The 25,071-nt window shown below is 41.7% G+C and overlaps 2 protein-coding genes across 23 annotated transcripts in view; one reads left to right on the forward strand and one right to left on the reverse strand.

Moving 5' to 3' along the window:
* Positions 1 to 6,880, forward strand: part of LOC119545828 (rho GTPase-activating protein 100F) — a 39,761-nt gene extending 32,881 nt beyond the window's left edge. For 9 of the 14 annotated variants that reach the window (XM_037851735.1, XM_037851727.1, XM_037851736.1 and 6 more), the window contains one exon: positions 98 to 6,880. In XM_037851735.1, the coding sequence (XP_037707663.1) occupies positions 98 to 1,779 (1,682 nt within the window). In that variant the 3' untranslated portion in view covers positions 1,780 to 6,880. The remainder of the gene's footprint in view (positions 1 to 97) is intronic. The other 5 variants (XM_037851738.1, XM_037851740.1, XM_037851741.1 and 2 more) reach the window with 1 other exon arrangement.
* A 2,950-nt stretch (positions 6,881 to 9,830) lies between these two features.
* The window catches only part of LOC119560289 (polypyrimidine tract-binding protein 1), a 146,952-nt gene continuing 131,711 nt past the window's right edge, over positions 9,831 to 25,071 (reverse strand). For 8 of the 9 annotated variants that reach the window (XM_037873682.1, XM_037873706.1, XM_037873691.1 and 5 more), the window contains 4 exons: positions 20,593 to 20,685; positions 15,086 to 15,302; positions 14,594 to 14,671; positions 9,831 to 14,523 (listed from right to left, as the gene is read on the reverse strand). In XM_037873682.1, coding sequence (XP_037729610.1) covers positions 14,391 to 14,523; positions 14,594 to 14,671; positions 15,086 to 15,302; positions 20,593 to 20,685 — 521 coding nt within the window. In that variant the 3' untranslated portion in view covers positions 9,831 to 14,390. Of the gene's footprint in view, positions 14,524 to 14,593; positions 14,672 to 15,085; positions 15,303 to 20,592; positions 20,686 to 25,071 lie in introns of those variants that run through there. The other variant, XR_005221017.1, reaches the window with a different exon arrangement.

Raw genomic sequence — 25,071 nt, forward strand, 5'->3', positions numbered from 1 at the left:
AAGAGAAATGCCCTTACAAATCAGTCAAGTCAGTGCGTCTGCGTTTGCTATTGGAGGGAAAAGATTACGTGACTAATGCTCTTGTAATCTCTTGTAGGCACGGATACCATCAAGCGCGGTGCTTCGCCCGTTTCGGTGAAGCAAGTTAAGATCGTCGACCAGCCATCTAGCCCCTATTCCATCGTGATGAAGAAGCCGCCGCTGCAGAAGGACGCGCCCGTAGAAATCACCACGCCCACACTCCAAGCGGAGGCAGCCTCATCCCTGGGCGGCTGCACTAGAGACAAGGAAAGCAATGGGACAGTATCTCGCCGGGGAAATGTGGACTTCTATGAACCGCACAAAGCGCAGTCCAAGAGTTTGGTGACCGAAGAATCCAGCTACACCTCCAAGTACTCCAGCTTGGAAGCTAAGAAGAGCAGCTTCGGCAACAGTAGCTACACGCCAAGCAAGGCGAATGCCAGTGGACTCTCCGCCGGCGAGGACTACAAAGCCATGCGTAACAAGTCGAGCGCCACTTCCAGCTCCAGTTCGTCCCAGGCCACGGTTCTGAGTGCTGGCTCGACGGCCACCTCAGCCCCGACCACCTCTTCGGACGATTCGGATGATCTGGTCTCCTACAAGTCCTCGGCCTCCACAAATGCTTTGCTAGCCCAATCGCAGGCCATGACCACCAGCCAGCTGATGTCCAAGTATCTAAAGCGGGAGCCACGGGTGCAGTTTACGCCGATTAAGTCCCCGGACTCGCCCTCACCTCCGGGAGGGGGCGACGGGCTGCCCAAGGGCACTTACCAATTGGTCACGCCAAGCTCGGGATCATCGACCAAGCCGGGTGCTACCACTGGAGCTATTAGCAAGTACACCACCAGCTCAGCGGACTCGAATACAAACACAAACAGCCAGAAGTTGTCATCGCCCTCGCGACTGTCCAGCAGCAAAGATAGCAATACAAAAACGGGAACGGTCAGCAGCACCACTGCTTCGTCTTCGCTGGTTTCCACTGGTCGTCGACTGTTCGACAGCCTGGCCTCTTCATCGTCCTCGGAAACGGAGACCAAGACATACATAGGTGACACCACTGCGGCTAGTGGGGCAAGTACTACTGTATCCTACACTAACGACACCAGGAACTCCGGCAGCAGTGGCAGTAAGTCGGGAATGGGAGGGGGATCTGGGTTGGGAGCGGTTTCGGGAGCAAACTCCGAGGGCCGAAGTTATGGCAGTACGCTCTTCGGCAGCAGTGGTCTGGGAAACGGCAATGGCAGTAGCCACAGCCACTCGAACGCCAGTCCGAGTCCCTTCACCACCACCAACGGCAACGGCAACCACAATACCATGCACCTGTACGGCACTTTGCCCAAAAATGGAGCTTCCACGGGGGCAGCTCTGTTCGGCGGATCAGCCAACAGCTCCTCGTACCACTCCGCTGGGAGTGGAAGTGGAGCAGGAACCGCCAGCAGCAGCGGGGTTAGTTCCATGACGGGCTCCACCAATAGCTACGACTTCTACACGAGTAGTAGCTCCAGTGGCAGCGGCTCGCGACCCTTTGCCAACGGGGGCAACAACTACCACACACTGGGAACCTACAGGGCTCAGTACGCGGCCACCAATCCCTTCCTAGATGCGTTTGATGAGAAGCCGGGCAGCAATGGGGGTAATAGCCACGGGGAGGAGAAGCTAGGCGCGGACAAGGGTCACCACAGGGCAGCTGTAATGGCGGCTTTCCAGTCGTCGGGAGACTCGAAAAACGGTAGCGATGAGTATGACGATATCAAGTGAGGTACGAAAAGTGCTATTAAGTGCGGCTAGAAAGGAGGCAAATAACTGCAACTACGATTATACGCGTAAAATGTGCGAAACTAAGAGATATTTAAATGAAAGTTTACTTTTAAACTTTAGTTCTCATTCTAACTATATACAACAACTTGGAATAATTGTAATTTTATTTCCTTGAATCTTTTCATCAGAAAGGGCAAAACATTAAAGTTTTTTCCTACCATTTTCTTGTAAATAATATCATTCCAAATCTTCGTGCAATGCGTGCGTATAAGCGTAGTTACTTAACGAAAGAGTACGAAAATGAATGCCATACAATGCTGAAAGTGTTCTTTTGAAGTATTTACAGTTTACAAATTTACAAGATACGAAAGATAATCGAATATAAACCCCTAAAAATAAACGATATGAAACGATTTTGCAACCAGCGTCAAGTCCCTATCCCATGGAAGCCCAATGGCAATCCACTAAAGCAAGCAGAATTAAAAATTATATAGTCATCGAGCTCTGTGTATGTGTGTTTATAAATACTTAATGGAAGCTTATCATTGGTAGCTTTAACACTTCTGTAACGCTCGACAGTGGGCAGCCATTCAGCTAACATAAATCCGAATTCAATAAGATTTACGAACAGTATTTTTGAATGAACAAAAACATAAACTAAAGACCACAGCGTATACAACAAAGTACATTTAAATAAAAAAAAAAAGAAAATCTTAAACAAAAGGTTGATCGCGCATTTAATTTTTACAAACAAACAATCTCTATATAAACTTATACGCCTCTAATAAACATACAATTACGTTGATAACATATTTTTTCGTACTCCCATTTCGCAGTGAAAGCTGTATATAAAAAAGCTGCTAGTTCACCACTTCCTAGCCCTAATCTAGCCACTGCTATGTGTGTGTGTTTCAATGTGACCAACTCTCTAATCTGTAAATCCAGTATACACGACTATGACAACCTATCTAAATTAACTATTGGACGACCTTTTAAGCAACATGTGTATTTGCCTAAAATGTTTCTCTATGCATATTATATATAACTCTATATACACGTGCATATGTGATTGGGAGTACCGATCGATTCGGGCCACAGCGCTGGGAGAAACGTGTATATCGGTCATTTCAGATCAAACTCTCGAACCGGGTTCCCCATATGCAGACACCACACGGATACTGACATGCAAAATACAAATACATGAATTTATTGACGAATCGATGTGCTTAGTTTTTGTATGAAACAAAGTCTGATATACACACTAATATACACCAGTACAGTATAATATTTATAAACATTTAAACATAATTATACAAGCGATGAAAAAAGTAACAAAAAGAAAAGTAATGCTAAAAATATATACTACAAAAAACAAATTAAACAAGCTTTGCGATTAAGGAGAATTTTACAGCAGTTATGTTTTCAAAGCTTTTTACAATGTATGACCAACTGTGCTTAATCCCAATCATATAGTAAATTACATTTAAACAAGCATATAACGAACTCAACCGCATAAAACCATATAAACTACTTTCGAATACAAATGCTACGGAACTGTAAATACCCAGAAAGATATTCACCTCTCTGGTCTGGTAGTCAAAAATCGTCAGTTGAAGCTAGGTCCTAATCATAGGCTTCGCAGGTCAATACACATAGCTTACAGTAACGTATTATTTAAATTAGGTTTAAAATAACAGCTAGGCGAGAAGAAAATAGAAAAGCTAAGAAAATAGATTCAGAATCCGACAAAGATTTATGTTAGCAACCAAAAAATGCATAATCATTCGTCTTCATGCAAGTACAACTTCCCTCAGCAATTCAACAAAATCAACTTAAAAAATAGATCTAACTTATCATATTCAAATTCATAATACATTTCTCATAACTATTCAAAATTATATAACCCCATGCGTAAACGCAACTATTAGCAAGATTGTGCATTATTTGATTTTAACAATTAATACGGAATAGGGATTGATGAGGAGCCCGAGAACGCGTTGAGATTTTAAATAGCAAATTATTCAGTTAATTGTTGTCAGATTTATTTTATACGAATGAAGAACATTTGAAGTGTTAAACATGATTATGAAACCAAAGAGTTAAGAACCACAACATAGGCAACCATATAGTTGAGGCAAATTGATTTTTATATAGTGAATTGTTAATTATTGCATATAGCGTGTAGAGTTTTTAAAAGTCAAAAATAAAGTAATGGCAAGACCGAAGAGTTTATTTGTGGGGTTCGCGACACTCGAGCCAAATTAGCTCCCCAACCTGTTTATTGATTTTAAGATTTTAACGTCGTAAATACCAAAGAAAAGTCAATGTTACTACAGCTGTCGCCTTCGTTTTAAACACACGTAATACTCTAATGTCCCTAGTAGCTCCCCAAACCATTTTTCTTGATTTGTTCACCCCAAAAGCTTTAATCGTTGAACGACCCGAAGGTTACAAATTCGAGACATATTCTACATATACCAAATAATAGTAGCGGAGTAGGTGGAGGTTATAATGAGTAGGACAACACTTCGTTTTATTTGCGATTCGTTGTGGCTTCATAGTCGTAGATAGCTTAGGCCTAAGATGTGGGAGCTGGTGGAGAATCGGAGGTGGTCAGTTGGTGGTGCATGGAACAACTGGAGGCTGCGACTGCGAGGGCGCCTGTTTTGGCTTTTGTCGCTTGGAGCTGCTTCTTTGATCCCGGTCCTGTTCGATATGTATTTGTACTTGTACTTAGAACTCGTAAGCATACACTATGGAATATATATCACTGTGTCATATCGTACATTTAAAGCCAGTAAGGCAACCAAATTGGAGGTGGACGAAGCAACCAGAAGAGGGTAAATTGTTAACACATAGTATTCACTTATTGAAGTATGTATACAAACCTAAATTTATAGCGACCGAGCAGCAACTACATAATATACATAGATAAATACCAAACTAAACCTTAACACGATTGGCAGGCAACCAAGTACTACAAATTGTATATGCATTTAATTTAGAATAACTACAACTAACTAAACACTAAATAACTGATACGAAAACCAATCCAACTGTTAGCTGGCGAATGACAACGGCAAATGAATTGATAATACGCTAACACATTAGGCATTAATGTTAGTTAACAGTGAATGAAACAGAAACGAAATGTATTGCACAATATCGAACACATATAAATATTAGCGAAAGTAACTAAGCCTACGCAAATAAGGCACATACGAATAGTATCCGAATACGTAAGCAATGGTGGCAGAATGCAGATTCAGATTTCATTAAAGTTATGTTCAAAGCTCGATCTCGAAATCGGATCTGCAGTCGACCGATTCCACGGCGGAAATCTCGGATAGTTTGAAAGGGAGCTCAGTTGTATTGTTTGGATAATTTGGATAATGAATACGCCTAAGTATATATAAAGAATGTGTGAATTTATGTATGTATTAAATGTGCCTACACTTTCGTTTACTTTCGAACCACAAAGATCCTTCCGCCCACGCCCTTGTACTGTTAATTTCCGCCCCACTTTAAGAACCCTTTGACGCTTTACGGGGATTTTTTTTTGGGTTTCGAGCGATTTGCAAGCGATTGCAATTGAGAACATTTTTTCTGTCGAACTTAACAAGTAAATGGAGACCAAATGCTCAGGGCTTTAGCGAGATACAGTAGGCGTAAAATACAAAAACAAATATGGGGAGACCCACCTAAGAACTAAGTGCAACACATCACGAGCATACTCCATCAAACGTTAGGCCAATGCATTTTAGTTGAATATTTAGCTCTTGTCATCAGCAGCAGAAGCGGCGGGTGCAACACCAACATCAACAATAACAACAGCAGCCACAACAAGAACAATCCAGCAAACAAATTTACAAAATCCAAGCAATCAATTTGTTGAAAAGACTGAAAACCATACAAAACAAAAAGAAAAGGAAACAAAACTATACCAACAACTAAAAACTCCCTTGCAAATGAAGAAAGGGTTCATAGAGACCGACATCAATCCAAAAATATGCAAGCAAAAGTAATTTGAAGAAGATCCCCAGTCGTATGAAGTGTCAGAGTTTTCCTTGTGTTTGCGATTATTTCAAACGTTTCGGTTGAACCATTTTCTAGCGCGTCATTGAACTTTATCGAAGTAACATAACAAACCTTAAAGTAATAGTGAAATATTAGCGGAAATAATAAAAATATTACCACCAGCATTTTGCTACCTACTTAATATGCAAGTTTAATAATAAAATGCAATAAGAAATAGATTAACAAATAGTTCAAAACTTATCGAAAAGAAGGAGGAAAGTTTTCAGGTAGGGAAGTAAACAATACCGAATAGATCTATCGCAGAAGTATCACACTCTTTCCAGGGCGTTGTGCAAAATTAATACCGATTTTATTAAACTTTTAAATCATTTTCAAAAACCCACCATAAGAGGAAGCGAACAAAATAAAGCTAAAGTAAATGAATACCGTTTCCGTTTGCTAAACTTTTTTCTTCATTGGTCCTCCCATACTAATGACATATGAACGAAACCCAAACAATTAATAGTTAAAAAACTTACATATGTATATATCTCAATATCTTATTGCGGATACCCATACCTATAACGCAGACCCAGTGGACAGGATAATCCAAGTCGGTGCAAAACCCCATCCTACCAACTGACACGAACGTATTGCGAGGCGACATTAGCGAGGATTCGTTAGAACGGATAATACTCTGATTTACCACTGCCACAAAGAAACAAACAAGTAAATTGTATCGTTAATATAGGTATAATAAAGCCGGTACATTATACAGATACTTTGCATATAGCGTAAAATTAAATATTGAGAAGTAACTAATTTGACAAGTACACGTCGGAAATTCATTGCAATTATATAGTATGCATTGGCGGACGTGCATGCAGCGTCTGCGTGTATGTGATTGCCCAATGAGCAAGTAAACTTAACGTTATTATTTATTCCGAACAAATAACAATAATAATTATCGCATAATTACGGAAAGCAAAAGCAAATGCAAACTAAAACAGAAATCGTTCTTTGCGTGAGAATAAAGCGATGTTACATTATTTAATGAAAATATATATACATATAAATACAAATATATTTCGGTATTTTTAATTGCTTTACGGAGTTCATTTTTGGTTTTGGTAAGTAATTTAGCGAAGGTCTTTTAACAGCAAATTTAATTTTGGCAAATCACCATTAAAACAAGGACGAAGTAAATTGTCTCAACGATCTCCTAAATCTACATGACAATTACGTGGATCGTGAGCTGGCCAAAACAGACATTGACCCACAATTTAGCCAAGTGCGAAAAAATATTCATCGAAAAAAAAACAACGCAACAAATGGTCCAAATGCGGAGTGTCATACCGTAATAAAATTTGCAATCGATTGGCATTCAATCAATCCCAATTATCAGGTTTTTGCCCAAAACCCCACAAAAAATGCAAAAATTGTCCAAAAATTAAAGTCTCCTAAATCTGCATGAAAAAGATGGGGATCGTAAGCTCTGGTTGTTAGCTGGTCAAAACGGTCATTGTTATAGCTCAGAATTCCAATTTAGCCAAGTTACGACAAAAAATCCTGTTTTTAGCCATTAGTTATCAATCCCAATTTTGCACTAAAAATTATCAGGTTTTTGCCCGAAACAACGCAACAAATGGTCCAAACTTCGATTAGCATACCGCGTCGAACTCGTAATAAAATTTCCAATCGATTGACATTCAAACCTGACTTTAATTTTTCGCGATTTTTAGCAAAAAATTGTGATGTAACCCGTTACAAAAAATGCAAAAATTATCCAAATATTAAAGTCTCCTAAATCTGCATGAAAATGATGTGGATCGTAAGCTCTGGTTGTTAGCTGTTCAAAGCGGTCATTTTTATAGCTCAGACATCCAATTTAGCCAAGTTACGACAAAAAATCCTGTTTTTAGCCATTAGTTATCAATCCCAAATTTGGAGTAAAAATTATCAGGTTTTTTCCCGAAACAACGCAACAAATGGTCCAAACTCCGAGTGCCATACCGCGTCGAACTCGTAATAAAATTTCCAATCGATTGACATTCAAACCTGACTTTAATTTTTCGCGATTTTTAGCAAAAAATTGTGATGTAACCCGTTACAAAAAATTCAAAAATTATCCAAATAATAAAGTCTCCTAAATCTGCATGAAAATGATGTGGATCGTAAGCTCTGGTTGTTAGCTGTTCAAAGCGGTCATTTTTATAGCTCAGACATCCAATTTAGCCAAGTTACGACAAAAAATCCTGTTTTTAGCCATTAGTTATCAATCCCAAATTTGGAGTAAAAATTATCAGGTTTTTGCCTGAAACAACGCACAATTTTTTGCTAAAAATCGGGAAAAATTAAAGTTGTGAGGTTTGAATGCCAAGCGATTGGGAATTTAATTACGAGTTCAACGCGATATGGCACTCGAAGTTTGGACCATTTGTTGCGTTGTTTCAGGCAAAAACCTGATAATTTTTACTCCAAATTTGGGATTGATAACTAATGGCTAAAAACAGGATTTTTTGTCGAAACTTGGCTAAATTGGAATTCTGAGCTATAAAAATGACCGTTTTGACCAGCTAAAAACCAGAGCTTACGATCCACATCATTTTCATGCAGATTTAGGAGACTTTAATATTTGGACAATTTTTGCATTTTTTGTAACGGGTTACATCACAATTTTTTGCTAAAAATCGCGAAAAATTAAAGTCAGGTTTGAATGTCAATCGATTGGAAATTTTATTACGAGTTCGACGCGGTATGGCACTCGGAGTTTGGACCATTTGTTGCGTTGTTTCGGGAAAAAACCTGATAATTTTTACTCCAAATTTGGGATTGATAACTAATGGCTAAAAACAGGATTTTTTGTCGTAACTTGGCTAAATTGGATGTCTGAGCTATAAAAATGACCGCTTTGAACAGCTAACAACCAGAGCTTACGATCCACATCATTTTCATGCAGATTTAGGAGACTTTAATATTTGGATAATTTTTGCATTTTTTGTAACGGGTTACATCACAATTTTTTGCTAAAAATCGCGAAAAATTAAAGTCAGGTTTGAATGTCAATCGATTGGAAATTTTATTACGAGTTCGACGCGGTATGCTAATCGGAGTTTGGACCATTTGTTGCGTTGTTTCGGGCAAAAACCTGATAATTTTTACTCCAAATTTGGGATTGATAACTAATGGCAAAAAACGGTATTATTTTCGGTGATCTTTTGTCGTAACTTGGCTAAAAATGGGGCCTGAGCTAAAAGAATGACCGTTTTGACCAGCTAACAACCAGAGCATACGATCCACATCATTTTCATGGAGACTTAGTAGACTTTAATTTTTTGACAATTTTTGCATTTTTTGTAAGGGGTTACATCACAATTTTTTGCTAAAAATCGCGAAAAATTCAAGTTGTCAGGTTTGAATGCCAATCGATTGGAAATTTTATTACGAGTTCAACGCGGTATGGCACTCGAAGCTTGGACCATTTGTTGCGGATTGATAACTAATACCAAAAATCAGGACTTTTTTCGGTGATACAAGAAGAAAGAAAAACATTTGATTAATGATTCGAATCATTTTTTATTTTATCTTTATTTCTCAAATATTTTCAATAATAATTAATATTATAATAATTAATTAATTAATGCTTGTAACATAACAAATATTTTCCTCATATCATTGCAATCTCAATGCTGCGCTCAATTGAATATTTCGATGCCAACGCCGCAGCTTGCAGATTTGCTTTCATTTCCACTTAGTTAGTGCCACATGTCTTCAGTTTACTTCTAAGTATCTTCAGCTCAACAAGCTTAATGCTTCGACTCGTACGTACAGTTCATATCTTGCATTTCACTTTCAATTGCAATATGAAAATTTACCTTTAAGTTTTAAAAAATTAATTAAGAGTCACGTAGCTGCTGTTGGATGTTAATTCTTTTTGTCTGACGTTGCATGCACTGGTTTTGTTTTTGTGTTGCTTTTCTTCGCAATCGCAATACATTTAAATATATATCAATACACTTTAGATTTCGTTTTTCTTTTTATATACAATACACATAAGAGATTTGTAGTAAAATTTGGTGAGAAAAATCTTGCAATACGTAAACATCGCCGTTTAGTTTTACTTTTTTTTCATTTAGAGCATAAAATGATTATTTTGTCGTATTACCATTAGTTGTACAATTAGAGAGCACAAAAGTTTCAAAGTGTTCTTGCTTGGTGTATACTAAAAGTTTGATTTTAGAAATGTTGATTGTTTCGCGTGTGTCTATTCGCAGTTGGGTTTGTAAAGCAGTTAAGAGTCAAGGGCAGAATGCTAAGCTTTCTCACTTGCAACGATTCACAGTAGCTGATGCCGGAAAGTAAGCGGTGACTGACATTATTTTTTTCTTAAAAATTCCTCCTGAAGAGTGGGTACCAATAACACAAATAGGCAACTGGCCAATGCCAGGATCCCTCTTTACTTTAGTCATACCATTGTTAGGTTTTAATTGTTAATATTTAAAACTTGGCCCCTATTTAAATTTTGCAATAATGCCTGACCTATGAAAAACCGCACCATATATTCACAAGTATTAGACAGACCAAGGAAATCAAACCTTTAATAAAAGCAAGCGCTAAAGGAAAGTGGCAATGGCGAAGACAATCGAATTAAAATCGTTTTTGTTTTATGTGTATCGGTATTAAATTCTCTGCTGCAAGTTATTTCTGTTAGTTATGTTTTAACTATTAATCGTTTTTACTAAAAAGTAGGAACTTCTGCCTGTTGTCAACTTTTATTCTGTACTGTGTATCTCAAAAACGCAATTCAAATGCTGTGAAAAACAATTCGGTTAAAAGCATCATGTAAAACACATACAGATTTAGCTAACTATAAGTAAAGGTAATGTATTGTATATCAGTTTTATACGTTTGTCTAATTGAACAAACCAAATAAACAAAACCATAAACGTAACAACGTTTTTTGATTTGCGCTTTTTGACCTCTCTAAAAACCACATCGAATTGTTTAAAAAAACATTTAACACAAACTGGTAAACTGTACAAATTAGTATATGCATCTCAACTTTATTATGTCTTATCGCCTGTCTCTTCAAAAACTCTGAACAAATTCCCTATGCTTCCATCTATGACTTCAGCGCTTCTTTACTTCTTAAATACGTTTTTTTAGACTTTTGCCGAACTAACAATTTGTAGCATGCGCTGCTCTAAGTGTATGCGTAATATTCGCTTTCTATCGGGATCACTTCCCATCTTTCTTTCATTTTATTCTAACAACCCTGTGTGTGTACTTGGACTATACTGAACAGAGGCGGTCTCGAACAAGGCGGAACTCAAGCAAATGAGGTGATCTGGAGAACAAAGTTGGGGGTCTAAATAAACTACTCATGTGTCAAACAATGCTGATATGTTTCTGTTCATGTCGTATATGTTGCGCATGTGGTTCCGTAACTCAAAACTGATTTTGTTTCTCTTTTCTAAGTTGATTTGATTGTAGTTCGTGTTTAGTTTTAACTCTCTGACTGCGTTCCATGTTGACTCAATCGCTATTTCTCTAATAAATTGCTGCATTTTCATCGACACATTAATGTATAGTTATAGCTACAATTACATATAGTACATACACATATATATCTGGTTTCTTCTAACTGTAAAAGTAGCACACATGTAAGCCTGCGTGGGTAATGTCGCCTCATGGCACACAAGGCCCACAACATTCGAAAATGTGCTCCTCTTGTATATATGTAATTCACGATTAGTCTTCGATTTATGTTTCACTTTGCATTTTGGTAATATCTCTTCTTGCAACTAGTAATGTACAACTTAAAACTGTTGGTTTCTGTAAGACTCCATCACTAAGTTATGCAATTCTGTTACTTTGATTACTTTGTCCTGCGCTTCCGCCGAACAAGATCACTTTCAGTTCGACAGTTTGACTTGGCCCAATGCAACGCACCGGTTGCTTCCTTCATTCATTCCTCCTCTTTTTTGCAGGCTCTCAATTTCGGGATTTCAATTAAATTGTAAATTAATCGTTATTTGTTTCTCTACTTGGTAAAGTAATACTTTTTAGTGTACTGTTTGTCAATTAGCTGCATTGTCTACTCTGCGCATCCGACTCCTCGCCATCGCCTTTCTTTACTGTACTTTTACTGATATCTGAATTTAATGTATATTCGTAATAGGTATCTGTATTTTGTGTTCGGCATTAGTTCTATTAATTCGTATGCTGCTCGGTGTCGTGTTCACTATCAACATTTACACGCAGTAGCGCCATTGTATCTATATTATCGTTGGGCTAAATATTTGATTACTCTTTGAACGCTGCATACCAACGAACAGCAAGGACATCGTCCTGATTCCCGTCTTAACCTTTGCTGATTGTTTAGTTTAAGTTGATGGTGTGAGGGTGTGCAATCGCTTTTGTTTTTCATAGTCTGGGTTGCCTCGGTTGAATGCAGTTGTAGAGTTAAGTTCGCTAAATACTTTTATGAAATTTTGATTTGTCAAGAGTTCTCGTTTGAAATTCTAGCAGTCGTGGGTCTGATATAGACGTATATCATATCGCTTTACTTTGCTTCGATGCGCTAACAAAACGTGTATATAGTGTATATATAAGTAGTAGACATAGACATAGAGCATATGTAAGTATGATAAATAGGTTTAAGGTTAAGGTTAGTTAGATAGCTAGTTGCAGTATGTATATGAAACGCTAGAGTTGGCTCAAAAACGTTTGGTAAGCTTTCTGTGTTACATGGAAAATGTAGGTAGGTTTTCGTCAACCTTTTCTCGTTCATATTGCCCCTTTTGACCATATTTCTGTATTGCCTGCGCGATTGTTTGATAACTGTAAATATAGTACTTCCATAAATTTTACATTTTACAATATTTTACTGTTGCTTTTCGTACACGTTTTTCGTTTAAATATATTCATTTAATTTTACCATTCTTGTGGATTTTGTATTGTGAATTACTTGTTTCCTTTGTGTTTGTGTTTCTTTTAATTTTAAATTACGATCACTGCTACTCATGCTTACAATCTAAATCCATATCATGTAAGTTACAATTAGTTGATTTTTTAACCATTTTGTGTTTTTTGCTTTTTATTAGTTTTTTCTCATTTTGTTTGTTCTTTGCTCCAACGTATAAATAATTTCACTTTCTAAATATATATAAACTTTCATATTTGTCTGTATTTGTTCGCTTCTGTGAGTGTGTGTATGTCGCGTGTGTTTTTGTGTGGTGTCCGTTGTGGGTTCTTGTAAAATTATCAAAAAATCATTCAGTTTTGTTGCTAAAACACGTATATGTCTTTCGTTACCAGTATGTCTATGATTAAATATAATTACCTTCTGTTTTGATTTCTTTTTTAAGATTATACTTTTGTAGCTTAAAATTTGTTTAATTTCCTGTTTCATGGTTTGTTGTAGTTCAATACATACTTATTCATATGTATATTTGATCGTTTGTGTATAATTTGCGCTAGCTTAACAACATTTACATATACATACACACAAAGGGTTTACGTACGCGTTGATTTAACTGCCTTTAAAATTATTACTCTCCCGTAGTTCTAAACAAACGGACGTCCCAAGTATATATCTCCGCAGTGTCCAAGTTCTCGATTTATTTAGGTTATTAAATTTAATACAATCTTCTTAAATTCCATTTAACGTTATTTCACATCGCCTCGCTTTACTTCAATGTGCTTAGGACTCGGTGTGCTATTCGGGACCGTCTCTCTAAATCCTTCCTTTCTTTTTAAGTCTAGCAAAATGAAAACATTTACGAGCTACGTGTATGCGATTGCTTCGATTGAAGTTGCACACTTGTAAAAAATTAAAGTTAAGTTGCATCCATTTAAAATATAATAACAGCATCATGTACATAATAAAACTTTGCCTTAATTCATTTTTAACATAATTTCTCTCTTCAGTTTGTTCTTGACTTTCTGTCGTTTTTTAAAACCAAAACACAGTACAGTGCACTAAAAATATTTCTAATTTACGATCTTCTCTTCACATTAAACATACTTTTCTCTGTCTACTCTTTATACTTTTTGTTTTCTTTTGTTTTTGTTATGCAATGCAATTTTCTTAAGAACTATAGTTTTAAAGTTATGCTTAAGTTACGATGTTGCTGATTGTTTAGTGGGTTGTTTTGTTTGTGGTTTGCTTGCTTTGTTGTCTGCGTGCGCCGTAAGTTGAAATGCTATTTTCGCGTAAATTTGAAGTTATATTTATTTTTAGTTGACTTTTTGTTTATCAATTTAGTAAGACTCCTCGTTTGTTTTTGTTCTGTTCCACCGCAGGGGTGGGGTATAAAACAGAAACAGTTCCTAGAGTGAGTTGCTCTGATTAAAATTGGTATAGCTCATGCATCGATTGTTGCCGCTGGTTGTTCTGTTGGATTGGGTGGGTGGTGCTTCTGGCGTCTGCCTTTTCAGTAGAAGTTTGCGTGCATTCTTCTTGTACTACGGATTATAGTTTGTATCTGTTGCTGCCAATAGACCTGTAGGTGTTGCTGGTGCATCTGCATGTAGCTGTACCCGCCGGAGGCACCCAGTCAGGTTCAGTAAACCTGACTTCGGATCGGATTCTAGATGTTCGACTTGGAGAAGCTCACGCGCAGATGGTTAGACTCGGACAGTTGGTGGTTGTGCATCTTGATCAGCGCCAGAACGGCCTCCTCCACGGACGACAGCTGCAGCAGCGCCATTTTGCGGTCCTTCCTGTACGACCAAGAGGTAAAGTCATTAGTGATAGATCCAGTAAAAAGCTTTAATATGCGCTACTACTTACGGGAAAAATTTGAATGCTTTGACTTCGAAGCTGTTTGAGGTGAAGGCTTCTTTGATGTCATCCTCAGAGCAGGATGAGCTGTAGGGAGAGAGAGGAGATATTGGTTAGGTTTACAATAAGAGTCATCGATTTAAGGGTGCGTGGGTGCGTGAAAGTGCCCGCAGTGAGGCTGGTTCATTGATAGCGCCCGGCAGGCGCTCCAAGGGGCCTTTGTCTGCGGAGCTATTGGCTCGACTCATAAATTCACACAGCGGAGGGCAGACACCATCCTCCAGCCGCCATGCGAATCCCAACCAGCGGGGTGCTTTGTCATATTTGGCAGACGAGGCTGCCACGCGGGGTTTCCGCTGCTCATAGCGGTAATTGTAATTGCCTTGTCGTGCCGAATCGAGCCACCGCCCAGCATCCACGGAAAGCCTGTCCCACCACCCACGCATACACCCACCTGATACCCCTCAGGAGGAGCAGGTGAGGGGCCATGCGAATACTTACGGAATGTTGCTTAAATGCAGTGTCGCCGATGGCGGATAAATGTTCTGGTAGTTCTTGCTGCCCGGCTTCTTGAAGCGGTGCAACGGGTTCTGCGAGTAGTCACGTGTGAGTCCGGCGTCCGGCTGTCCCTCCTTGGGCAACTGCACGGCCTGGTGTTTGCTGGCCATCACACGTATCGGCTTGCCCCATAAACGTAATTTATCAAGGTGAGACATGGCTGTGAAGCAGAAAGTAACACGTTAAATTGGGTGCACGGGGGAAAAGTTTTTCGCTTGTTAGATGAGTCTGTAGATAGGAATGGGAAATGTGGCTGTGTCAATAAATGTATCTGTGGAAATGCAATTTATATGCTGCGCCACAAAGCCATAAAAATGTATTCGCCCCCGAACCCCGGAAAGAAACACGGATAGAAAAGGCACTACATAGAATTACAAACATTGCTTAATGATAAAACCCAAAGACTATAATCGCCGTAAATAAAAAATTAAATACTGCTTGCTAAGACATCTTCCCCTTGAATTACAGTTTAATTTCAATAGCATATTGCTTCGGCCCTTTCTTTCCTCAGTGTAACCAAAGATCCTAGCCGCCAGCCGTCGAAGTCGAACAAAGTCAGCAATAAGTGCGGGTAAATATTTACATACTGAAATGTAACTGCATCTTTATCAATGTCGTCTGCCTTTGGTGATTTATACGAGCTGAAATGCTTCTTTGGCCATAAAAGTATTACCAAACAAAAGTTCGCCTTCTTCGGGCTCTCTTTTTCCGCCTTCCCTCTGAAAGTTCCAACGGACTGTGCCTTATTTCTCATATTCTCGGCAGTCATAACACCTGCGGCTCAGACGGAATGCATGTGCAACGGAGAGCTGTACTTAAGCACAATTCGATTTCCATTCCCATTTCGATTCAGTTTCGATTACGTTTTATTTAATTTCAGTTCCTGCCAAGTCATCCGACGGCTTAGGCCAGGTCCACTGTCCAGAGAAAGTCCGAACTTTTCTCAGTTCTCATGCGTTACATTAATAAATTACATCACATTTTATCACTGCTCCTCTGTTTTATTGTGAAGCAATATGCTTACTCAGCCGTTTATTGTTTGCCTAATGGATTAAGTGATTTTCAAAAAACCAAAGGCGCACGAATATAATAAATTGTAAAATAAAAGGAGGGCCAGCAGTGACAAAGCCCGTCGCAGCTCATGTGGCCTGAGCATCCTTTTTTCTGTACTCGTCGTTGTGTATGACAAACACTTGTAATAAAGATTAATGTGCAGGCGAGACACTTTTCGAAAAATGGCAGGGACGGGTCCTAACTTTGCCTACCACTTCTGAAGGGCTGCAGCTGCGCCTGGGCCCCGGCTCAAAAAGTATCTTAAACTTTTAATTACGAGGCTGAGACTGCTGACCAGCATCAGCGGCAACAACAAATCATTATTAACTAACAAAAACAAGCAGCAAGAACAGGGAGTGTGGAATGGGGAGCCCGAAAGTAAGTGAAATGACTCGGCGATGAGGCTTTGAGGGTCTGCCCTTGTTTTATGCATGAAGTTCTGGGTTTAAGACTTTTAAGCACCATACACTTGGGACCAACCCCACTCAGAAAATGCTGCTCCAGAAGCGAAAGGCGCAAGGGATGGGGCGAGGATGCGGCTCAGGTGAGTCCGCATCCGGAGCTAGGGCTGGAAGGGGTTCACTACCCCCACCTGATAAACTCCAAGTTAGTTGTAACTTTCATGATTTGAACGATTAATGTCCAGCAATTCCTTGACTATGATCTACGGCCGCACTGGCCAGACACTTTATTATCTCTGGCTCGTAAACTATGCAAAACATCCTCTGCCCAGCATTTTCCCAGTTCCGTAATTAATAGTGGCCCACAGAGGGCCGGGCGCCAAGTCATTCAAACAGTCACTTAGCATTGTCAACCCAAGTCGGAGGAAACTTTCACCGAACTCGACTTCTACATTTCGTAGCACACGCACACATGGCGTATGCGTAATCGACCATAATACAAATGGCAATGGAATGCGGCCAGCACATGTGAGTGTGTGCAAGTTTGTTTGTTTTTATTGCAAATGCCTTTATGCGTACGCTTATGCAAAATATTTTGTAGTAATTTGTACGGCAAACAGAAAATTTATTTGCGAGCAAAAGAGGCAAAGCCCCCGCCCCGTCGACAGCTGGGAGTGGGCCAATAAATTTGGCGGTATCTGTGTGTGTGGCTGCCCATAGTTGGCAATAAGTTGTGCAAAACTTAATCCCGCCCAGCTTCGCACTCGCACTCCCACTGGCACTGCCCACAGCCACCCTTAGTTGCCAGCCGACAAACGCTCCATTATAACATTCCCGACACCCGAACACCTCAAACTGCCCACCAAGTGGACGTCCCAGTGGGTGGTGGGCAGCTTATTGTTTTTTCATTGTGTGCTTTTGTCTATTTCCCTGCTCCTCGCCCTGTGCCTTCTGATTGCTGTCGCAGTTAGTTGTGTCGAGTGGTTCGGTGTCCGTTCCATTTTGATTCCCATCGCCTCCTGCCCGCAATGTCGCCCCGTTTCCCGTTGACTTCACTTGCAAAAGTTTTTTGCGCCTTTACGCTGTAATTCGTATGCTGAGTGTGCAATTGTAGCCGTATTTTGTGTGAGGTCCTCGCCATAACGCACACCACCTTACGAGACACTTTCGTATGCATGGGGTGAGTTGGGTGACCCCGGGCAGCTGCTGCCTCCTGCCTCCAGCCTCCTGCTCCTGTTCCTTATGCTCCTTGTTCGGTAATCGTCTTTGTTTGTTGGCGAGAGTTTTGGGCAAAGAACGAATGAATTTGTTAATATTTTATGAGTGCATAAGTGCGCACTCCCGCCCGAACTCGGCTTCCATTCCAGACTTGTTCTTGTTACCTGCTGTCCAGGTAGGTGTGTACACTCGGAAAAAGTGTGGATTCTCGTATAGTGTCAGAGATATCGTTTCGAACTAATCCCGGTATAGCATTCTTTTAAGCATACAGTTTTCCATGCCCTTTGTTCACCGAAAATATTTTTCCTAGGCACAAAATAAATGAGCCTGTTTTTCATAGTGTAGATGGGTTGAAACATAGGGAAAAGCCAGCAGCGGAAGTGTTTGCCATTTGGCAGCCCTTGCGGCACATTAGTAGTCTATATGCTGCCGCATGCCCATTAATATTTTCACATGCCCCGGGGCCGTCGGTTCGCATTTCTGTGTTTGACTGGGGGAATGGAATAGAACGGAGTGGGGTGGGTTGGGGTGGGGTGTGGGAGCGGAAGGGACGTCGACTTCCTAGTTTGGCACAATAATTTGCTTGTTTGGCCAAACAGTTGACTGGCTTTGGTTTCGTCGGTTCATTTGCGTAAAATCTGCACAATAGTTTTATCAACTGCAGCCGGCGGAGGCCATTTGTGGTCCTCGAAATGCTGTCAATTTTTGGACGATTTCAATTAACACAACATTACGTATACGCCACCGAAACGAATTCGGACAAATGCTGATGCTCCTGCTGCCGGCAAAAGCGCACAAGGGAAAATTGCCCGAAATTAAGCCATGCATTTTCAAGAGTTCCTGCTGATTAGCTCTCCTCCTCCTCCTCCCCCTTCGCACCTGTCCGCTGGCTTAACCCAATTAATTAAGTAGGAAAATCTCAAAGCAGGAATGCTATTGAGCTGCGAGCTGAAGAATGCAAGGCGCACCGCACGCGGGCACCGAATTCTGCGAATGTGTGTGTTTACATAATTATAATTAAAAAATTAATTGAGTACAGCACAAAGCATATTTTTGCCGAAGGGCAAGCGGGCCCCGCAGTTGGTGACAAGCTGGCGAAAATAGTTCGCGGTCGAGCGGCGGATGTGCGGATGCGACTGCGGATGTTTGGTCTGCGGGTTGGCGGATACCCTCGGGACATTACGTATTTGCGCACCTGTGTGTCTGGACCGGCCTGCCATGCACTTATTTTCTTTTTATTTAAATCAATAAACAGTTGATGGCATTCATTATGCAGTAGCTTACGCTTTTCCAGGCTCGCAATTTGCTGGCAATTTCCGCAGCGATCGCACTTTGCATTTATTGGACAGATTAAATTTATTTAAACTTTATTAACAACAGCAGCGGCAGCAGTCGCTGCCTGTGCGAGTGACACAGAATCGTGACGAAAAATATAATTGATAAATTACATGTGCGAACGATTAACGCCCTGATGGCATTCAACCTGAATTTCATCTCCATCCTCTCTCAACGGAAATAAGCAGCTAATAAAATATGCTTCTTGTGCGGGAAGTAATTCGGAATCGGTCCGAAATAAATATGGGCGTGGTGAAACAAAGGCAATCTTGTCTATAGAAAGCTCTGCAAAGACCGCACAATATATGAATTTGTACCTGAGCCGCATGAGCCAGCAATTTTACTCACAAAGCCCTTTGAGCCGGGCTTAAAATGTGGATAAATTTGCATGTGCACAGCACCCACTGCAGTTTCCTTACGAGCTCAAAGGCAAGGACACCGAGCGGGAGTTTTCGCACCGCTGTCGTTTTCAATTAAGCGCCTCCCTGCAGGGCCGCAGCACTTTGACAGCTTTTGAGTTATTTTTCCAATGAATAAATAACACAAATGAAAGACAGCGGCGGACGCACCGCTGAGCGGGAACAATGAGTGCTGACCGGAGGAGACCAGGGCGGTGGACTGGGAAATGCTCGCTGGATAGTTGGCGTGTTAAATGGAATAAAACCAAATCGAAATTGAAAAAGGTGTCGCTGTCAGCGCTGTCAACGCTTCGATCGCCTTGCCACTGCCGCCGCTCCTGTTTTTGTAATAAAGTGGAATTTGGCACGTCGGTTGGTTGCTCTTAACGCGTCGCAATGCGCGACAATTTTCATTTCGTTTAATGCGTGCAGGGGGTCGGATTGGATTGGATGGGGATGGGGGATGGGGAGTCCTTGGCCGGCGGCAAGGCGCACTGCCTGACAATGGCAAAGTGCACACAAATAAATGCAATAAAATGATTGGCATGTCCCGGCGAGCAGGAGGAGCCTTTGTAGCCGGGCGGCGGGGGATGGGGGAGGGGGAGGGCGGAACTGGATCTCGACCAGGTGTTGCTGCTGTCCAGGCGGGCTGGTAATAAAGCGCTTATAAAATTCCATTTATGCGCACGGCCAGCCATCTCGCGCTCTTGGCCCTGTTGCCGTCCCTCTCGCTTTAACAATTTTTATTATTAATACATTTTGTTTGCTGCATTTGCAGCTGCACAACCAACACCATCACCAACAGCAGCAACGGTTACGGTTGCCAAAGGAATGCGCCGTTTGGAATTTCATGTTGCCGGAATTTTCATTTTAAACAAGCTGCAAATTGCAGTTGCTCTTTTTTCGCCCCGGCCCTCAGCTTACGGATCGAGACTCAGATTTTTCATTACTTTCATTTCGTTGTGTTTCGGGGTGGATGTTGGTATGTACTAGGTGGGGGTGTGTTCGTGGGTTAGTGGGGTGAAAGTGCGTCTGCTTGACTTACCCAAATAAGCTTGCTGGGGCTCCGCCATCTGAATGAGTGCCGAGTCCTTCTTGTTGTACAGAATCTTTACACGTTGCACATCGCCGTATACACCTGGGGATGGTAAAGGTGGAGGATTATGAGTATATGGTAGAGACTACTGGGTACACAAGCGTCGGCTCGAATTTCATCGTGCTGCCAGTAAAGTTATACGAGTGTCGCGGCAGGAATGCTGAGCGGGCCAACTAAAACTAAAGCACTTTGTAGCTGCTGCTCGGGAAACTAGTGACCATTTCACGAGTATGAAAAATACACTTAGAAAAACAAACAACTTAATTTACTTTTAGTGGATTTTAAAATAACATCATATAACTATTCGATATTTTATTTTTGGAAAAAAAAGATTCATGTTTTAAAGAGGTTTTGTGGCTTTAAAATACTTATATTGGTGTCACTAATTTAGAAAGAATATTGTTGATTCCAAGAGTAAGTGGTCTTGGACACCTTATTTGCGTGACTTCCTTAAGCCTGGTCCTGCACAAAGTAGTGAGCTTTTCTTCCCCTCGGCTGCTGCTTGAATTTTTGGACAGCTCCAAGCGGTTTATGGCGGCCGCGGAAAAAGTTTTACACCCCACCAAAAAGCCATAACATGTACACGAGATATCCTTTGGAAGGATAGTTCTCCTGCCCACCTGCTCTCTCTGCCCGCAACCCAAGCACTCGCATTATTGCCGCGGGCCACGCCGTTAGTATCATGTACGAAACTCATAACTGGCTCAATAAGTTTCCCCTGCTATTTTTTACGAGCTTCAATTCGAACCACGGCTGCAGCTCCTCCGTCGGTTGGCTGGCCCAGAAGGCCCGGCTTCCTTGGCCGCATTCCGTTTTAAGGCCACGGATTTTACAGCTGTCAGACAAGGTGCGCTGGTGTGCAACTTTTCGGCGGCGGTGGCGGACGCGTTATTGAATTGTATTTTATGGCTTTACTTACGCCGCAAACTATGCAATATAAGGCAGACTCCGCCGCAGCTGCAGGACTGCATTAAGACTGGCAGATGACTTTAAGGAAGCCGCTGTCTTTCTTCCCTGGTCCGGGGACTTTGCTTTGACAGCTGGCCGAGGGTCGGTCCATTGGCCCGGGTGACTTATTCTAGTCCGCCCGCCGGTCTCCACCCCGTGTGCAGCCAATCAGCGCAAATTTGAAGCAGGGCGCAAATTGCCATCAAGCATAAAAAATAGTTGCCGGTCGAGTTGGTGGCCAAAGGGCAATGGCAATGCCAATGGCAAAGGCGACCCCAAAGCAAACAATGTAAAGTGCAGCCCTGCCCAAGACAACAAATCGAATAATGCGCAAAGTAAATTTTCAACTACTTTTAGTCACACACACCTGCAAAAAGCGGGAAGATGCACTCTAGGAAATATCCTAGTACTTTGGTAAGGATATTTCCAATCCAATCCAAATAATTTTGTGGATTCAGCAGTATTCATTTTATTTAGCTTGAAAATGTGTTGCGGGCAATATACTTAGGGGTTTTGATACGCATCTCGACTTTCTCGCAGTGCAAGAACTTAGGAAGCAATGCCGGCTATAAAAGTGAGGGCCATGCCAGCTACTCGGAGCGTAGCGAAGCGAGCGCTGCGCTAACAAGTTACAAAAGTAGCAATGGAAATGCAGGTAGTAAATAGTGGAGACCGAGGAGGAGTTCGCAGTACAGAGCACACAGTTCAACAGTTGGCAGTAAATCCATTTTATACAGACGACTGGCTACCTGACTGACTGACTGCCTTGGTTCCCAGTTATCCGGCGGACTTGACTTATGCCAAACACCGAGCAATTTCGTTTCGTTTTTGCCAGGAATTCGGGGCAACAATTGCAAGCGAGGCCAGCAGCAGCAGCAGCAGCAACAGCAGAAGCAGAAGCAGCGCAGACATCGACATCGACATCCACATCCACATCTGAAAGTATTGGCAGTGGAGCATATTGAATGCCAGGCATGCCGCCCTCCTCCAGTCACCAGCATAACTCGGCGTGCAACGGGGCGTATGAACAGCAGCTGCCATGCAAAGTGCGCCCAGCCCAGCAGCCTCAATCTTTATTCGTATTCCCAGCTCCGACCGACCGACAGACTTGATAATAATTTATTATCGCCTGAATGTTCCTCCGAAAGTTTTTTCGCTTTTTTGCGGTTTCGCGACACTAACGTATGCAGACAGCGGAGCCGATTCCCTGGCGGCCCATTAGTCGTGTGTTTGAGCGTATTCTAGATGAAGAATTATGCGGATGGCGGTGGCATATTAGCCTGGGAGTCTATAAAGTTCAAACCGCCTTCTAAGCTCCCCTGCTTTCCATCTCCATTATCGCCGGTGTCAAAAGCCAAACGGAAATGCAAATTCGAATTCAAATCGATGGCTTCCATTTAATCACATTCCCTCGAACGCCTGTCACATTGCGTTTGGCTGCTAAAGCGATTTGTTGCGATTATGAAAAATTCATTGAAATTATTTGCACATTGGATTTAATTTTTCGGGCACTTTATCAAATTGCATTTCTGCCACAACATGTAGCGCATAAAATTTTATGAAATTATTCCGCGTATACGTAGCAACAACAATCAACTCGCACACAAAGAGGGGAAATCACGCGGCAATACGCCGGATCTCTAAACGCATAAAAATTCAATTAAACACGTTTCGACAATATTTTCGGCAATGATATAAATTTTTATCACGCCATTACAATTACATAAGCGGATTACACGGCATATGTGCGAGTATTCGGGTGTTGGGGCTTGTTTCCCAGACGATTTGCAGACTGATTAAGTTTTCTTTTATTGTTATGCAAAGGCAACTCAATCCCAGCCCCCGAAAATGGGCTATCGAATGTGGGTTGGTCGGTTGGTGGGTCGCTGGGTTGGTGGCCCTGCAGGGTGGTTTCCGGCCGAGTGGGGCCTGGAATGGGTATTGAATGCTTGACAGCCTAAGCGGCATGTGTCAAGTGTCTAAAGAGCATGCCCTAGAGAGCCTCTGGGCCCTTTCAATTGGGTCTTCGCCTAGTCGCAGGCAGAGCGAACAAAGCGCTGTCAAAACTAATAAAATGTCTGACTGGCTGGCACCCGAAAGGGTTTTGGCCCAACTTTTCCGGGCTTTTGGCCTTTTTGTTGCGACGTTTGTTGCTGTTTTTCGACTAGATCAATCCCCGCGTTTGAAGTGCGTTGTTTGTCCCCGGCTCCGAAGTTGAGCTCGCCACTTTTATTATTTGGTATGCAAACAGCTCTCAGGTGAGCGGCGGCAGCGAACCGCACACTCGCCCTGCCCCCCGACCCTCCCCCTGACCCTTTGAAGTGCTAAACTCGCCTCCCAACGTGGCCCGCAGCGCCTTTGGCCCCACCTCATGTGGAAATCGTTGTTACGTGTCCTTGCGTGTTGCCATTAACATAACAAAAGCAGCCGTTTGCCATTTGCCGGTTGACGTTTGCCACTCGCTTGCCAGTTGCCTGCTACACTGATCCAAAATCATGGGAGGTTCGTGACATTCTCATTAAAATATTTGTAAAACTTTAAAGGGAATACCTATTTTAAGCTTATGAACGACAATGATATTTATCTGAAAGGCTTTTGATCTGAAAAGTTAGGATACGAAGTGCGTTACGTAATGCTGTTAGATAATTCCTAAAATTGTAAGCAAACCCTCCTCCAGACTAAAGAGTTTTCGCCGGAGTGCATTTGTTTGCCTCCTTTGCAGCTTCTAGCTCCTTTAAGTGTCATTGGCGGTGCTTCTGTCTGTCCGCTGTCTGCTTAGAGCTACTTGGAAATTCAAAGGTTATTACATAAAATTTTAGCCTGCCATTTGGCTGATTGCCCGTCGAGACTCTGGCCGTCAATTACACGCTGGCTGCTTGCCTGGCTCTGGCTCTGGCTCCTTGGGAAGCGAGTTTATCTAAATCTATTGGCACCCCAATAATAATACGCTTAACGTTCGACTTATCGACATCTCTCCATCTCGGCTGTGCAACGGGGCGTATGGGTATCCAACTTTTCTGCTTCGCCCTGGGCTGAGCCCTTCGGAGCGTTTAATCAGCAATCTAAGCTTTATTAGCAGTGCAGGCAGCTGCCAACTGGCGCAGGATCAGGAGCAGGAGGAAGAAGAGGAGCAGGGGCAGGGGCGGTGGTTGTAACTTTAGCTGCAGCAGCACTTTACTAAGCGGTCTGCTGATCGGATTTTCCCGGCTCAGTGGCTCAAAGTTGCCCTGGAGGTGGAGGCTCTGTGGTGGTGCCCTGTGGTTTACGCTGCACAAATCCGGTAACAAGAACAACAACTGCACTGAACAGAAACAATTTTTAAGCAATTAATACGTTTGGAAACATTTCTGTTTACTTTGAGCGATAAGCCCCGAACTGCTGACAGAATGGATGCAATTTGTAAATATAAATCAAAGGCAGCAGCAGCAGCAGCACACAAGGGTTAAGTTCCGGGCTAGCAAGCGGCTTAACTCCCTGCTG

The sequence above is a fragment of the Drosophila subpulchrella genome, chromosome 3R (assembly GCF_014743375.2).
Source record: "Drosophila subpulchrella strain 33 F10 #4 breed RU33 chromosome 3R, RU_Dsub_v1.1 Primary Assembly, whole genome shotgun sequence".
NCBI lineage: Eukaryota > Metazoa > Arthropoda > Insecta > Diptera > Drosophilidae > Drosophila > Drosophila subpulchrella.